The sequence below is a fragment of the Xiphophorus couchianus genome, chromosome 5, assembly GCF_001444195.1.
Source record: "Xiphophorus couchianus chromosome 5, X_couchianus-1.0, whole genome shotgun sequence".
Classification (NCBI taxonomy): Eukaryota; Metazoa; Chordata; class Actinopteri; order Cyprinodontiformes; family Poeciliidae; genus Xiphophorus; species Xiphophorus couchianus.
In genome coordinates, this window is record NC_040232.1 from 39387741 (window position 1) to 39404873 (window position 17133).

The 17133-nt window shown below is 41.2% G+C and overlaps 1 protein-coding gene across 1 annotated transcript in view; it reads left to right on the forward strand.

Annotated features, from left to right (window-relative positions):
• The window catches only part of grin2ab (glutamate receptor, ionotropic, N-methyl D-aspartate 2A, b), a 143096-nt gene extending 126110 nt beyond the window's left edge, over positions 1-16986 (forward strand). Inside the window, exons 16-20 of the mRNA XM_028018112.1 lie at positions 971-1158; positions 4277-4515; positions 8919-9102; positions 11627-12413; positions 12503-16986. Coding sequence (XP_027873913.1) covers positions 971-1158; positions 4277-4515; positions 8919-9102; positions 11627-12413; positions 12503-13499 — 2395 coding nt within the window. The 3' untranslated portion in view covers positions 13500-16986. The remainder of the gene's footprint in view (positions 1-970; positions 1159-4276; positions 4516-8918; positions 9103-11626; positions 12414-12502) is intronic.
• The last annotated feature ends 147 nt before the right edge of the window (positions 16987-17133 follow it).

A 17133-nucleotide genomic window follows, 5' to 3' on the forward strand; every position in this document is an offset into this window, starting at 1 on the left:
CAAAACTATGTAATGAAGGTTTTCAGCTGAGTCATCATATGTGAACAACTTCAGAAGTGAAAATTGTCATGAAAGGAAATCTGGGGACTTGTGTTCAGGTACACAAGAAACATAAGAGTACTATCTTCCCAAAATATAATATGTTGTTTTTTTAATCTAAATTTAACAAATTAATGTATTGTATTATGTTTTATTTTCCTACGAAATATAGAGAACAACTATAAATGTGAAGCACCCAAGTATCTGGCTGGCGCTTTTACTGAGACAATTTTCAAACTACAGTTAGATCTGAAGGGAGTGATTTTTACCTAATCAATAAAAAACTTTTATTATTCAATTTTACAACCAACTACAGAAGTACAGGTATATTCCATAAAAGTTTATAATAATCAGTTATATTAATGTTGACATACAAGAAAACTAAATGACATTTTGAAACTGTAAGTAAAACAAGTGAGGCAGAAGTAGCAGAGTAGCTGAAGTAAGAAATACTTTGACCCATAGGTGGGAATTAACAGTCACATAACCCAGTGCTTTTGAGAAAATCCTGTGGAGAATTTGCAATAAACTTACAACATTGCAGTCACTCAAAAATTGGAGGGATCTGTTGGCTTTGCGTACATTTCTGTGATTGAGGAATCACGAAAAACTGAAGGGAAAGGTCTGATATTCATGTTTCAAAAAATCAGCAGCAGTTCAAGCAAAATGGGATTCTGCAAACTATTAAATCAAAGTCCTGAATACATATGTTTTTATTTTTACCGAAAGATTTTACAAAGTTTTAGATCTAAAATATGTAGCAAATAAAAAACGATTGTTTAAGCTGATTCGTTTTTTAGAATATTAATAATATTTTTCTTTCAAAATAATTACCTAATATTTATCTCTTTATTATTTTCTTACATGATTATTGTGTTTTTTTTTTTTACTCTTCGATTTCATACTGAATTTGGGCTGGTTTTCGTCACAGAAAGCTGGACGCCTTCATTTACGATGCTGCAGTCTTGAACTACATGGCAGGCAGAGATGACGGCTGTAAGCTGGTCACCATCGGCAGCGGATACATCTTTGCCACCACAGGTTATGGGATCGCCCTTCAGAAGGGATCGTATTGGAAACGTTTAGTCGATCTGGCTATACTTAGCATCATAGGAGATGGTAAGATGCTTAGTCATGTATTAGTCAGGTTTTTGTGGTCCTGTTGGTCTTTAAAGTGAACAGTCTTTGTCTTTAACCTTATACCAAAAACAATCTTGTACTCCTTTCCACTTTAACCCTCTGATGCATAAGTGGGTCCTTTTGGACCCGGTGAGGTCATGTTTTTTTCATCACTTTATATTCCAGGTATTCCTCAACAAACATGTTTTCGATATCATGCAATTCAAATGTTTAATTTACCTTTTACACATATCATGTTTCTAAGGGCATGTCTACCCCATTCTTTCATAAGTGGGTCCAAAATGACGCGCATTCATTTCCTATGGAATTTAATGGGAATCTTTGTTTCTTACCAGCTGTGACTGTCAGGAACACATTTTTTTGTTAACCATACATATTGAGTCCTACAGTAAGTCTCACCCCCTGAATAATAATATTTTACACAGCAAGAACTTTTACATTTAATTATTATGTTTATTTTTACTTCACAAATGTGTGTGTATGTGTGTGTCGATCATCGGTGCTGTGACAGCGTTATTGTCACAAATCAACCTATTACCCTTCTTTGAAGTTAACTGTAATACTAGTTATCTGACCAAGCTAGCTAACATTACTGCCTATACTTTATTGTGCATGTGTATTATTTGTGTGTCTGTGTGTGTCTGTGTGTGTCTCAATAAATAAAATAAAAATTCATAGCTATATAAATAAATGCATAAATCATGATCACGAGCTTTAGGTCATGTCCAAAAGAATGAGGTCACCAATGCAAGTGGCCAAAATTAGTGTTAGTTTTTTAGGGTGTCTGGGCTGTCCCTTAGAGAGAGAAGCTCAGTCATCTGGGAGGGAATCAGAGTAGAGCCGCTGCTCCTTCATGTCGAGAGGAGCCAGTTGAGGTGACCCGGGCATCTGATTAGGATGCCTCCTGGTCGCCTCTCTGGTGAGATGTTCCAGGCACAACCCACTGGGAGGAGATCCAGAGGAAGAACCAGGACACACTGGAAGAACCATGTTTCTCAGCTGGCCTAGGAACGCCTTGGGGAGGAGCCAAGGCGTTCCCGGAGGAGCTGGAACAAGTGGCTGGGGAGAGCAAACTGTGGGGGTCCCTTCCCTTCGTAGACTGCTACCCCACAACCTTACCACAGATAAACGGAAGAAGATGGATGGATGGATGGATGGATAAATGAACATACATACACGCACACCCCCACATGCATGATACACACAGCACAATAGAATACAGACGGCAATGCTAGCTAGCTTGGTTAGCTAGCTAGTTTCGAGAAACGTGCTCTTTCTATCTATTTTTATCAGCTAAACCTGAAGCTGCATTTATATTTGTTGACTCTTATTGGCTGTACCCCAAGAGCAGAAATAAGGAAGAGTGCAGATATTAGCTCCTGTGGTGGTGCTAAAATATCTTCCACTATGTGTGCTAATGCAAATTAAAGGTTTATTTGGTATTTGAACTATTACAATAGGCAAGTTAGAAGTGTTGGAATAACTCTGATCATCTGTCCTACTAACTTATATGATTTCACCAAACATGTGCATGTAGTAGCTTGTTTTTGGAGGGCAGATTTTAACATGATTAGTTAATAATTAATTATAAGTAAATTAATTATAAATAAAAATAAAAGTTTTTATTTTCTTGCATAGTTCGTTTCTTTACATTGTTAAGAGACATGAAATGAGACGTTTGCTCCATTTATAGGCAACTAAAGTGTATTAATAGTTGGTGGCAAACAAACAATGTAAAAACAGTGCTTCTCTAAAATGATAAAATGAAGAAAACATTCTGTTAGACATTATGGTGTTTTTGGAAATAAAAACTTGACAAAGCAAAGCTAAGCTTTGGCAAACTGCAATAGTTGAATCTGAGACAAAGCAGTTTTTTCCAAAAGTTTAAAAGTCATATATAGCTGATAATATGAACAAACAATTATCTTGACAACAAGAGTAGCTTCTAAAGTGAGCATGCTGTGTAAAAATGTGTTGTTAAACTGGCATATTAAATATTTTAGTGATTAACTGTATTAAGGAAGAATAATTAAATGTTAATTTTGGACAAAACGTTTGGCTCTTTCTTCCTTAAAACTCCCGGATCCTCTGAGCAAGCGGAGGCGTGCTGCTAAAGTGAAACAACAACAAAGCGCGTTGACGTCACAGATCACAGAGTTTAATTCCATACAAAGCAACGCATGAATCAATCAACAAAGCTGCAGAGGAACAGAGATATGCATTGTTTACCTTATAAAAACAAAGACAGACAAGACAGACAAAGACGAACAAAAAGCAAAGACGCGTCTTTGGAGAGAGCCGATGTAAAAAACAAAATGTTGGCCGCTCTCTGAATTTTTTGTGCTGACACGAAATCTTATAGTAAGGGGGTGTTTTTTCTATTTAATTTATGCACTCAAGGCGTTCCTCTAGTTGACCAACTGGAAACTCCCTTAAGCACTCAGAGAAACTTGGAACTCCCCCTAATTTACGGCAAAGATCAAAGGGCCATCTGGTCTCTGGCCAAACAAAAAAGCAAACCACTGCCCTGACCCCCTGTGGCTCCCACGGTCATTCTGGGTACAGAACAATCCTGAGATAAGACTTCACAGATACCTGTGAAATCTAAAGTCTCTCTTTCCCAAACTCAATTTATTGCCCTGCAGGAAAATGCTAATTTTATGGCCTCCTGTGCTGTGGGTGCTTGCCCATCAGGCTTAATTTTGAATGCTTCAACACAACCCTGTTCAAACTAAGAGTGTTGACTATACCTTTTACACATGTCGTAAGATTAACTGTATTAAGCACTGAAAACAATCATTTTTCCTTAACAACTGTCATCAAAATTATGCTATGATAAAAATTAGTATGCTGTTTAAGAGGTCTTACCTTTCTTAGAATAATTAAAACTTAACAGATGAATGTAAAAACAACCCTAAAAGACTTTGAGGTCCCTTTATCTCCCATGGTGTTTTCTGTTTTTATCCTCTTTGCTTTCATTTGATGTTGCATCCTCTTCATTCCTGAATTACTCTTTCTACTTGTCCCCAAATCTTTTATCTTTCATCATTGTCATTCATTCATTTTAAGACACTTTGTTTTTCTACTTTTCCAACAGGTGAGATGGAGGAGCTGGAGGCGCAGTGGCTGACCGGGATCTGCCATAATGAAAAGAATGAGGTGATGTCCAGTCAGCTGGATGTGGACAACATGGCAGGAGTCTTCTACATGCTGGCTACAGCCATGGGCCTGTCCATCCTCACCTTCATCTCAGAGCACCTTTTCTACTGGAGGCTGAGATACTGCTTCACCGGTGTCTGCTCTGGCAGGCCGGGTATGCTCTTCACCATCAGCAGGGTGAGAGGAAATCAAACACACACACAGTTAACACTTTTCCCACTGCTGGAGCCGGTTCCTCAGAATTTACCTTCAAATGTAACAGCATCAGATTTTGTTTTGATTTGCAGTGAACTGATGGTCGCCACCTCTGTTGCTGTTTGAATTTGCGGCTGTGAAATCCATTTATTTGCCAAACTCTCTCCTTCTGTGTGTGTGTGTGTGTGGTAAAGAGGAGAATTATTTGACTAGAGTCCAGCTGAGACCAAAATGAATTTGCTGCTCCACGGAAAGAATTGCACAGAAGGGAAACAAAACTACTAAAATCCTAATATTAATATCATTAGGTACACTACAGGCAACGGTGGCAACGGTAGGAGTTCAACTTGGTGTACTGCTGGAGTCTGCCCGCCCTCGTCATTTGCATCTCTGGGCAAGACACTTCTGGTGTTGGTGCAAAATATACAGCCTTGCTTCTGTCAGCCTTCAGCCATCATCATCGTATGAATGAGCCCTTTGAGATTTCAATTGAAGATATTAAGGGCTCAAAAAATAAAATTAATCAGACACCCTCAGACAGAGGGTGCTGTCTCAACTCGTAATGTGAAATGTCTTTGAATCTGTGATGGAGACCATGGGTTCCATCCCATGTTGATTATTGATATTATGTTGTTTTCAGTTCAAATGTGTTTGCATTAGTTCTTTGTTAGTTATATTGTGACATTTGGTGAACATTCTTTGTGGGTGGGGAGACTGGCCATCTTTCCTGTTCGGAGAATGTGGGGGGGGGGAAATGTCAGTTCGTTTTGATTTAGATTAGTTCAATTTGAGTTAATTGAGTATTTGCCTTTCTGGGTGTGTCTCAGCAAGGTGGATCTGAGAGGGAGACGAATGCTCCTGGAGCATACCAACTTCCATTAAGAGGGGGAATACTCTGAGGATTTATATTTAGTTATATTTACTTTTGATTGACTTTAGATTAGTTTAATTTTAATAATTTGCATGCATGTAAATATTTGTTGGATCATTTATTGTTAGGTTTGTGTAAGTAGTGTTTGTTTGTCTTTTCTTTTTGGATCACCCCTTTACCTGGTGTAAGTGTTGGAACTTGCCTCAGGTATAAATGTCAGCTTCTTTGTTTCACTGGAGAGAAGGGTGCTGGTGTAATGAAGACTTGGAGCTCCCAAATAAATCCACCTCAGAGACATTTGTTGCCTCACTTCCTTCTTTAAACGCAGAGCCTCCGCTGGTCAAAGTGACAGAATCCCTGCTGGTAGAAGTAAAAGATTCAAAACTTCATTTGTCCCAACATCAGTCAGAATGTTAAATAAAGTAGTCACATACAGACCAGGCTTCTGATGCTCCAGTTGTCCTGTTTTTGATTTGTTCTTTTGCAATAGATTCTTTTTTGCTTTAATCTGGTACTAGTAGGGGCTTCGATGGCCCTGTATAAGGTTGGCCCTCTGCTACACCTTTTTGTTCTTTTTGATCGGCTCACCAAGTGCACCTTTCTGTTAATACTTTTGGGGTTTTGCGTTTTCCTTTTTTTGGGACACGGGAATTTTGAGTATTTAACTCTCTCTTTTTTTCTCCTTCACAGAAAATCAAAGCAACTAAAGCAAAAGAAAATTCCAAGAGTGTTTTAAAATAAAAAAACTCTTGAACCCTCATTCTTACATCCGTGTCCTCAAATATGTTGTGCCCTTTTTGAACGTAACAGGGTACACACGTCTTTCATTGTTTGTATTTAATTGTGGTAGAAGCTTTGTTCAGCATACAATGTTGGAGACAAATTTCCCCTTGAGGACATTAAAGTACCTCAATAACTGCTTCCCTCCCTCTGGGTTGGAACCCCTTTCGCCTCCATAACTGTCTCCAGCGTTTGGGGAATAGGTTCCAAAAGTAGCCACACGTTCTTCAACAATTTTCAGCCACCATAAAACGATAGCATCATGCAGTTGCTTGAAATTTGTCAGCTGGACACCCATGATGCGAATCTACCTTTTCATTACATCCCAAAGGTGCTCTATAGAGCTGAGATGTGATGGCTAGAGGCTATCTGACTCATTGTCATGTTCAAAAAAGCAGCTCCTGTAGATGCGCATCTTGTAGTCATAAACTAACGGACATAGCCAGCCACTGCATTCAGGTAGACTGCAATGCTCAGCTATGAGGCCTAAACTGTGCCCAGAAAATACCTACCATTACACTGCCAACACCTGACTGAGTCACATGAATCCATGCCTTCTTGTTTACACCAAATTCTGACACTACCATTCGAATGCTGCTGAAATTGAGACTCACCAGGCCAGGCAACAATTTTCCAATAGCATTGTACAAAATTGTTCAATTTAGGGGAGCCTGTTTAAATTGTAGCCTCAGTTTGTGCCACCCAGTGTGGTTTTCTGGCGGCTGCTGTGGCCCATATGCTTTAAACTTCAACCTGTTGATCGTTCAAAGCTGTTATATTAGTTGCGGTTCTGCCTGGCTCTTCTCACAGTTTCATACCTACTTCAGGGGTAGTACCAGCCGGACTGAGCTAGGCAGATTCGAATGGATTGACAGGTGGCCGCCTTTGCTGATTTACTCGTGATTAAAGTACTGAAAACTCCAAACAACATCATAGTTTAGCTGTGGACTGCAAACATGCCCCCTGCTGGGACGAAGAGACTAGTATGAATATAATCAGGAGCAGCACCAGGAACATGTTAAGTTTAGCAGCAGAATCAGAATGGCTGTGATTTAGCAGCACTGCTAGCAGCTGGTTGCTCTGAAGAGAAACTGTGATCACTGTGCTCAAGTTTCTGTTTGAGCTGTGGTTTTGCGCTGACAAACACCAGGACTATGTAATATTAGCTTGTGAGTTTTATTTTTACTTTAATAAAAAACAATAATAAGGATCATGCATAGCTATTGGTTTACATCTTTTGACTGCATCACCTAAGTCTAAAATGTTGCACATTTAATAACAAGTGCCAGAATGCATTTATATTTATATATATAATAGCTGAAGTAATCAGCTGAACTGAGTCTTTATCATTATGTTTGGACCAGCAAAGAACTTCTATAAAACTTTTTATTGTAGTTCATCAGAACCAGAACCTGAAGGTTCTCCATTAATGAATGTTCCTGCAAATATCAGTGGAGAGTCAACCACAGCTGCTGCTGCTGCTCATGTCCCTCATGTCCCACAACAGAGCTTAAATGGAAAAGCTGACTACCTGGTGTAGAACCAAACCACACCTAACCGGTTAGAGCGCGACTTGCCAATGGAAAAGCGCCTTTAGTTTTTTTCCCTGGTTTAACATCCTGATAGTGACTGTGATAGGCAGAGGCCTGCTAATGAGCCACCATTTAATTCAGGTGTGTTGAACCAAACATGTAGGATCCTGGCCTTGAGGACACGCTTTGGACACTGGTGGCCTAAAATAAAGGCTTTCAGTTGCTGCCATGTGATTGGATGAAATATTTGAGTAAAAAGTAACAGGTCTATATTTAAGAAGAAAGTGAATAAATGAATTGATGGAACATTTATACCATGGAGAAAGCAATAAAGTCGAAAAGAAATTACTTTCTATCTTTTATTTTCTTTCATATTAAATTTTTTTACATAGTTTTTACTGACCTGAAAAATTACTTTTTCTTTCTCAAATTCCAGACTTTTACAGGCTGCAGAAACTTTGCAGAAGGCTTGTTTTCTCCATGTACTCTCTCTCTCACTTTTTCTCTCACACACACACACACACACATTCACAAGTAGGTCTACCAAGTTAAAAATGGTTAAATGTATGCAAGTCCCATAAGCTGATGAAACCACAGATGGACTGGTTGAGGCACAGGCATACAAACCTTAATGTACACACAAAACACAAATGGGCACAGTAAGAACGACCACTTTTACATTATTCATATTTGATGCCTCTGTTTCAGGCAGAGCTTTTATTCCAGATGAGCAGCATTTCACACATTAAGAGTCTTACAAAAAACGTGTGCAATGTGTCTCCAAGTGTGTCTATCTCAGCGTGCACATGCTGCTTGAGCAGAGGTGCTGGAGGTTAAGTGACTGTAGGAAGAACATTTCCTTGCACTCAGAGACCCCCCTCCAGTGACATCATCCCCTAGATTTAGTTATCAAGCACCGCTGAAAGTAATTCATCTAAAAAAGTGGTGATTATCTCCCTTTGCCATGCAATAAAATATAATGAGGTTAAGGTTTCCAGTAAACCCACTTAAAAACAAAGTAGGGGTCTATTACTTCTCTTTGCAAGAAAATGAACCCTGTGCTAATTTGAACTTTCTTTGGATAAAGTCACTGATTTATGAATCACCTTTACTTTTCAGATGCCTCTATCTCAGTCAGCCTTTGTCTCTAATTTCCTCACCTGCCATTTTCTCTTTAATTTCCTGTCCTGTACTCATCTCAGGGTATATGGAGCTGTATCCACGGCGTTCACATTGACATGAAGAAGAAAGCGCCTGAGCTGGACTTCAGTCCTCAAGCCAACATGCTGCACTTGCTCAAATCTGCCAAGTCCATCGCATTGTCATCACCCAAACGCAACACTGTCCTCCTACAACCCAGCATCCTAGACATGATGTCAGGCAAAGGTACAGTATCAGTCTTACATGCAGTGTCTCACAAACAGATGTTTTTTTGTTTTACATTTTGTCACATTAAAACCTCAACTTCAGTGCCTTTTTTTAATTTAAATGTGATAGAACACAAAGTAGCACATAATAAAAAAATAATGCACTGCATTCAAAATGTTAAATATTTAATAAAGTGTAGTATGTATTTGAATTTGCCCCCTCCCACCTCGTACTCCCTGTTTCAATAGAGAATTATTCTATATACAACAGTTGCTCATTCTTTTCTTAAAAGCTCCAACTCAGAAAGACTGACTGGAATGCATCTTTAGACATCAGTTTTCAAGTTTTGCCAAAGATTCTTCTCTTGGACAGATTTTTGAGTGTTGAACATGAATTTCCATCAGTCTAAACTTTGCATCTGCAGCCCTGAAGTTATGGTGGTTGTCCTACTCAGCTGCACAGTTCTTTGAACCAAAACTATGCTATCTTTAAAAACAGCTCTGTCATGATTTGTAGGTGAAAGTCAGATCAAAAAGCAGAAGAGGCTGCTGCAGTGAGTTGATGTGTTGTTTAATGGAAAATAATAAAGCAAGAACTTGGAAACAAAACAGGCACTGGGTTACATGCAGGTGACAGGCTGCATCACCTGCACTGGTGAAGGAAGAGGAGAGGCTGTTTAACACTGGGAGGTTGATTGCAGGAACAATGGACTGGGACTAATTACTAACAAGGTGCAGCTGTGAGAAAAGAAAAGAAGACAGAGAGAGGGAGCAGAGGAGCTGCTGAGAAAGACTGATCAAAAGAAAAAGACAAAAACTTTACTTTTGATAAAGTTTCAGTTTCATGATAATGAATAAACAATAAGGCACAAAAGCAGGCACCAAATAACCCGGGATCCTGGCATGTACAGTTGCTGTAAATTTGACCTGTCTTGTGTCTCACGCTTTTCATTGTTATATTTTACATTGTGTGAATTTGCCTGCTACTGTTTCTCTGTCACCTTGCTGGCGGTACACCTGATTTTCCCCACCATCCATCCATCCATCCATTTTCTGTTCACCCTTGTCCCTAATGGGGTCGGGAGGGCTGCTGGTGCCCATCTCCAGCTACGTTCCGGGCGAGAGGCGGGGTACACCCTGGACAGGTCGCCAGTCTGTCGCAGGATTTTCCCCACCGACGGACAATAAACATTATTTGTGTTCTGTTGTAATGTCTTGCTAACAGGTGAATCTCTGCCCTGTTTATGAGTTAGGTTCCATGAACTCTGAACAGTTTCTCTATCCCTGCTGAAAAAAAGCATCTCCACAGTATGATGATGCTGCCGCCTCCTTGTTCCACTATGGCACAGGTATCAAACTCCAGTCCTGGAGGGCCACTGAACTTCAACTTTTAGATGTGCCTCTTCGGCACCACACCTGAATAGAATAATTAGGTCATTAGCAAGACTCTGGAGAACTGATCTCCACAAGGAGGATGTAATTAAGCCATTTCATTACAGTGTTTTGTACCTGTGGCACATCTAGAAACTGCAGGACACTGGCCCTTGAGGACTGGAGTTTGACACCCCTGCCCTATGAGGATATATATATATATATATATTTTTACCTTTATTTAACCAGACAGATCCCATTCAGATCAACAACTTCCTTTTCAAAGGAGATGTGGCCAAGATAAACAGCAGCAAATGTAGAATACTGGTACAAAAATTGTTTAAAGTTCTATAGAATTTTAAACAGATTTTAAATTCCAATCCAAATAAACTAAACCAATTTTATTTGGTTTTATTTGACCATATAAAACCATTTTGTGTCATGGAATTGGCCTGAAGGTCTTATATTTTTGATTAAACAATTGTTTTCAGTTTAGTGCTGTAGTGTGGCAGAATAATGACAGAACTATAATGTGCAGCTCTAAGAGTTACCATGCAAAGACATTTCTCCCACTTGACCCTGTTTTATCAACCTCACAGCTTTATTATGACAGTTTGATTGTTCATGCTTTGAACACATCTCTGATCTCTGAGGCCTTCACAGAATATTTGGATTTCATAAAAATAATAAATTGCTCAATTCCTCTTGTAATTTTTAAAAAATGGCAGCAATTTTTCATTTTTTCTTTTTTTTTGAAAAACGAACACAATTTTCCAATCACTTCCCAAATGTGGAATACTCTGTTAATAATAATATACTGATAAATTAATGGCAACAAGGAGACAAAATGTGAAAAAGCTTACTAATTGGTTTAACAAGTCACCATTTGATGCAAAATAATCTCTATATGTTTTGTCCTATTGTTTATATTTGATATGTTTATTTGAGTGCTTACCTCATCTAACTTGATATATATCAAGCTTCTCCTTGTGTTGATTACAGTCTATAGTTGTAATGTCTAAATACAGTATGTCTCATGATTACAAAATCAATAGATGGTGTATTCTGTGTGCCGAGGTAAGAGATAATGTATCGGCTAACTGGTGAAGCATTCATGCAATCATCCAACTGTTGTATCTGCTGTCTGAGGAGCATGTCTTTTTGTCTCCTAGGTAACTCACTCCACAGTCTGCCTCAGAAGGGTCCTGGTCTCTATAGCAACGCTGCGGGTCCACAGGCTTTCCTGTCATTGTCCGGGCGACATAAAAACCATCTTAACAATGCTGCACCATTTCCCGGGCAACAAAAAGCCCCGACTCTCCAGACCAGCCCCAACAAGCCCCAGCTGTCAATCACCAATGATAACGACAAGAACCGCCTGGCCGGGCCTGCTATCACTGCATCAAAGCCACGGGCCTTATGGAAGAAAAGTGTGGAGACGCTGAAGACTCAGCCAAGTGTGGTGTCTCCTGGAGGCCCGAGCCCCACCTCAGCTTCAGGGACTGGGCCTCCACAGATGAAGAGCCAGCGCTACCTACCGGAAGAGCCGCAACACTCAGACATGTCAGAGTGTTCTAGTCGACCTCCATCGCACAAAGATTCTGACTCTATGGCTGCAAGGGGCGGATTTAAACCAATCAATCAGCTGAGGAAGCGGGGCGGAGGCGGAGGTGGAGGTGAAGGAGGAGGAGGCGGTCGAGGATCTAAGATCTACTCCATTGACTCTGACCAGGCCAGCCTCCAATCTGTTCCTCCCTACCAGAGAGACAGCCAGGGGGGAGGTGATGACCACAGTTACCCCCCTGACCTCTTTCCACCTGAGAGCACTTACTCACACTCACACCAGTCAGAAGCACCAATTATGCAGCTGAGCGCCAGCCTCTTGCACCACAGTCACAGCGCTGAGGCTGACCTGCACTCCCTACAGGACAAGAAATACAGCACCTACACACACAGCAAGTAAGGGTTCCTGCCAAAAGTAAACTAATAATTATTCAACAATGGTTGAATTGTCTCCATTTTAATAGTTTTTCTCTTCCTCTATCTAGTGTAAAGGACAAATCTGCAGGATCATTTGAAGCTCCTGGTTCAGGCTCGGCGATCCAAGGCGCCAGGCCTGGTCACTGTCGTACCTGCCTGACCAAGCTCAGCGGTTACTCTGGCCTCTACACTGTTCGATCCCCTCAAGCGCGTTGTGATGCCTGTGCCCACCTGGGGAACTTGTATGACATCAGTGAAGACCACCTGCACTCACACTACGCCCACACTCACCCACACAGTGGTGACATGTTTACTCACTACCTTCCACAGAGTGAGCTTGGCCTGGTGGGCGAGGGCGACGGGCTTGTCAGCCACTTTGAGCCCACCCCATCCTCGCCGTCTCCTCTGCCCGCTTCCCCATCAGCCCAACACCTCCAGCTGAGTCGGCAGCACTCCTACGAGAATGTACTTCCAGACGGCATTCCGGAGCGTCAGTCACAGCCTCACCCCCACATGCGAGGACTCAGCCTTCCTGACAGGGACCGGGACAGGGAGCTGACCCTGGATGACGGGGCTTATGCCAACGTCCTCACAATGCGCTCTGACCGCCCATACAGCAGCCGCAGCCCGCCCTCTCCGTCCCCATCCCACCACCACAGCCTGGACATCCCAATGCCTATGCCGCGGCGCTCAAAGAGCCTTCTGCCGGATCGTCCATCACACAACCCCTTCCTGCATTCAGCCCCCGGCACAGCACAACGAGACAACACCTCCCAGGCTGCCACCCGCATGCCGCAGAAAACTTCCTCCCACGAGCTCTACAAGCAGAGGATGCAGCTGTCCCTCACTCTCGGCAACCACGGCAGCCATCATGTCAACCAGCATGGTGGTCATGTTGACCAACAGGTGTTTTACCCTCTGCAGGACCCTCCTGTGGTGGCCTACATGGTTCCACCCGCTGCCTCACAGCCAATGAGCTATGTGACAGCACCGCGAGCCTCGAGTGCAGGCGGCAATCGGCCTCGGCTGTACCGCCGCATGCCCAGCATCGAGTCTGATGTCTGATAGTCACAAATAACACAGCTTTACTCTCACCATACACACAAGCATGCAAGGAGAAGGTGTGTGTGGCTGAACCTGGCAGCTCTGGTTCTAAGCACATATGAAGATACACACACATGCAGACACACTCATGGGGGAAAGACTGAGCTCAGCAGTGGACCAAAGGGATTAACAGTGAAACAGAGTAAATACATTTCTTTATGAAAAGCCTCTGTAGGGCCGTAAAGGGGCCACAGGGACACCTGGAGGCAAAGTTGTAAAATGAGTAGTGTGTGTGTGTTTGTGTGTGTACTAGCCGGAAGCTGTGGGCAGCGGGGTACAAACTGACAATACTTCTAACTAGACAGATGGAACTCCTTGTGGAATAAGTGGGATACTGTTTGCAGACACCAACAGTGGGATCTAACAAAAAAACAAGAAAATGTTAGGAAGACGAGCAAACCCATCCCATCCTCTCTGAGTTAAAGGGTCATAGATGATCCCCTTTTACCTGAGATTGCACACAGACATACACATCCATATGCATTTCACCCCAACAGTACCCACCCACCCTTCCTCTCCAGGACTCTCCTGTTGCACTATAATTTCTCCTCCTGTTAACACGTTTGTTGTCTGAGCCTCCAAACTGCACTGCCAGCATGGCTTACAGAGTAGTTCACTACCAAGTAATCCTTGACTTGAATCAAAATTACTATCTATGTAAAAGACTGGAAGGCAGGCAGGAAGGTGTTCGGGAAACCAATCTTAGAATGAAGCTCCTGCCTGCAGATGTACAAACACTTGAACACACACACAAACTAAAAACAGATTCTGCATTTGTTTTTTATGGGAAAGCTGAAACTTACCGACTGTTTGTTATTGTTGATGTCAGTTAATTGAACATTCCAAAAGGTGGACCAAACTTGGCCACCAGAAGAAAAAAAAGAACCTCTCAGGATGATGGTGTGTGTTCCTGAGTTTCTAAATCTAACAGACTAAGTGCAGCATCCTTGCTTCCTCTCTTAGCTAGCCTTCAGGTCTTACTGCATGCTTCCTACTGCCCTGTGTTACACTTAAACTCCTTATACAGGGTCATATATGCACAGGCACTCACACCCGCACAAACACAAGGTACATGCACATTATGACATATACGCACATGTGCAGATTCGCAGTAGTCTAGTAGAATAAGGTGGTTGTGTGCGTGCGTGTGCGTGCGTGTGTGTGTGTGAAGCTATGAGATAGCTTCTCTTTGTGCACTTTGTAGATTTTATATCTCTGCCACCCACACAGACGTTTGACCAAAAAACACTTTTATACGGAAAAATATGAATATTCTCAGTCACTTGCTGGATAGAGGTTTTCTTTTTCCTCTTATTTCTTTTTAACGGATTTTAGGGTACAGTGTAGGGCAGAGCTCTTCCAGAATCAAACATTTTTAGCATTTGACAAAGGGTTACAATATCATGCATACAATAAACACAACACAAACACTTTTCTCTTCCTTTGTCTACTTTAATGGAGCTCATCCCTCCTTTGAGCCTTTTTCCGCTTTCCTAATCGGATGGTTTCTGTTTATTCTCTATTGCTTATTGCTCTTCCCCTGCTCCCTGCCGTAGAGTAGATAAAGTATCAAAAGAGTAAAGTTCAGTCTTGGTGTTAAAAAAAAAATCAATTTTTGATGGAGATCACTTAATATCAGTAGTTGTGAGAGATCATCAGAGTCCGCACTATTTCTCATAGGATGCAGTGTCCTGTTCTGATACCTTTCTATGTAAAAGATAAGGACTTGCAGACTTTTTTAATGTATTCGTAGTGAACGTTTAGGCAGAGTGCATCTTCAGGTGCAGGTTTTCGTCATCAAAATTATTGTTAGAGTAGCTGGTATGGTACTGGAGTACCCCTAACCTGGAGAGAGCGCTGTGCTGCCTTTCATCCCAGAGAGGACCGCGAAAAAGACTTGTTTCAGAAACAGCACACATACACACAAGCACACACTCGACAGGCCGGCAATGTGCATATGAGTGTTTTAGAAATCCATAACCTACCAAGCAAGGGCATTGATTTTTCAGCACAAGGATTTTGATAGAAACAAGAATTGATGTCCCATTAGCTGAGTGTCTGTCTCTATTCTCTTTTTTGCTCTTCTACTCTCTCTCTCTCTCTCTCTCTCACGAACAACCACACTCACTTCTAAACAAAACATAAGTGATAAATGTGACAAACAGAGAATGCAGGACATTTTAATAAAAAAAGAGAAAGGAAAATGCACCTTTGAAAGGTGAGTGCTGCCCCTATTTTGGTAATCTTAATAGGTTTGTTTTGTGAGTTATATACACAATATCAGGTTGCAATATTATACTTCTGTACAGAGATTTATTTTGGTTTGTTTTAACTGTTTGGAAATTATTTCTTTTGTTTGATTTAAATGGTATTAAATATTGAACGCATTTGAAATACAATGAAATACAATACATGACTTTTTAAATTCTGCTTTAAAAAATGAAAGGCATGTTTTACATTCTTCTGTCATTTCATTCCCCTACTCCTTCCCCTACAGTGCTACAAGTTGGGTTCTCACTGTACAGTCATCACAGATGGTTTAGCACAGTAGTTAACTATGTGGGTCAGCTAACCAGTTTTCCAACTTACCCAGCTGAACCGTATTTGATGACTGCCCAGCTTGCGTGGTTTAAACATCCCCATTCCACCCACTGTGTTCTCTTCCACCACGTGTCTGTTCTTTTCCACCTCTGAGTGTGAGAGTATGCGTGCGTGTGTGTGTGAGTGTGTGCTTCACTTTGTGAAGCCATTTGTATAAAAGAGAGAATGTGTGTATTAGAGGTTACTCGGGTGTATATGTCTGTGTTTTTGACTTATTCTTTCTTTCATCCTACACACAACATTTGACCTGGCTTCTATTATTCATGCAACACAAATACACAAACATGCAGATGCACACACAACCCTACAGACATGTCTCTATTGTCATGTTAAGAAAGCATGTAGAATAAGTTTTGTACATCCAACACCAGACTTTTCTTTTTTTTTCAACCCTTTAATTTCGATTATTTGGGGGTTTTGTTTTTGTTGCTGCATGACGTGCTTGTGTTTTCAGTGGTACCTATTTTGCTGCAACATCTGATTTCTAGGTGGGTTTGGACCCTCTGGGCTACATGCACCAACACACACACCTTCCACCCTGACTGACATACCTTTCAGGATCAGAGTTCCACACCTTGTATTTTCTGCTTGGATTGTGAGCAGCACAGCACCTGGCAGAGGAATCCTTTGTATGGTTTTCAGAACCAACTGAGATCTTAGTTTCAAACTCATTCTTTCAGCTCTGGGTGAAAGGAGTGTGTTGGTGTGTAGTCCTGTGAGTCTCTGCTGTGTATCAAACCTGTGTATAAGTTCAGGGGTTTCAAAGCTACTAGTTGTGTTGTAAATACTACCTTATCACTCAGTACCTCTGTACAATCTGTAAATAAGTAAAGGTTACATTTTTCTACTTGTGAGAGTCTTATTTATCTATCTAAACTGTCTATCCATCTATTTATTCAGTTATGTATTTAGCTAAATTGCCTTTTTCTTACTAACCACCTTCTAATTTGCTTGTTAAATTAAGTTCATTTCAACTTGAAGAAACTTATTTCTT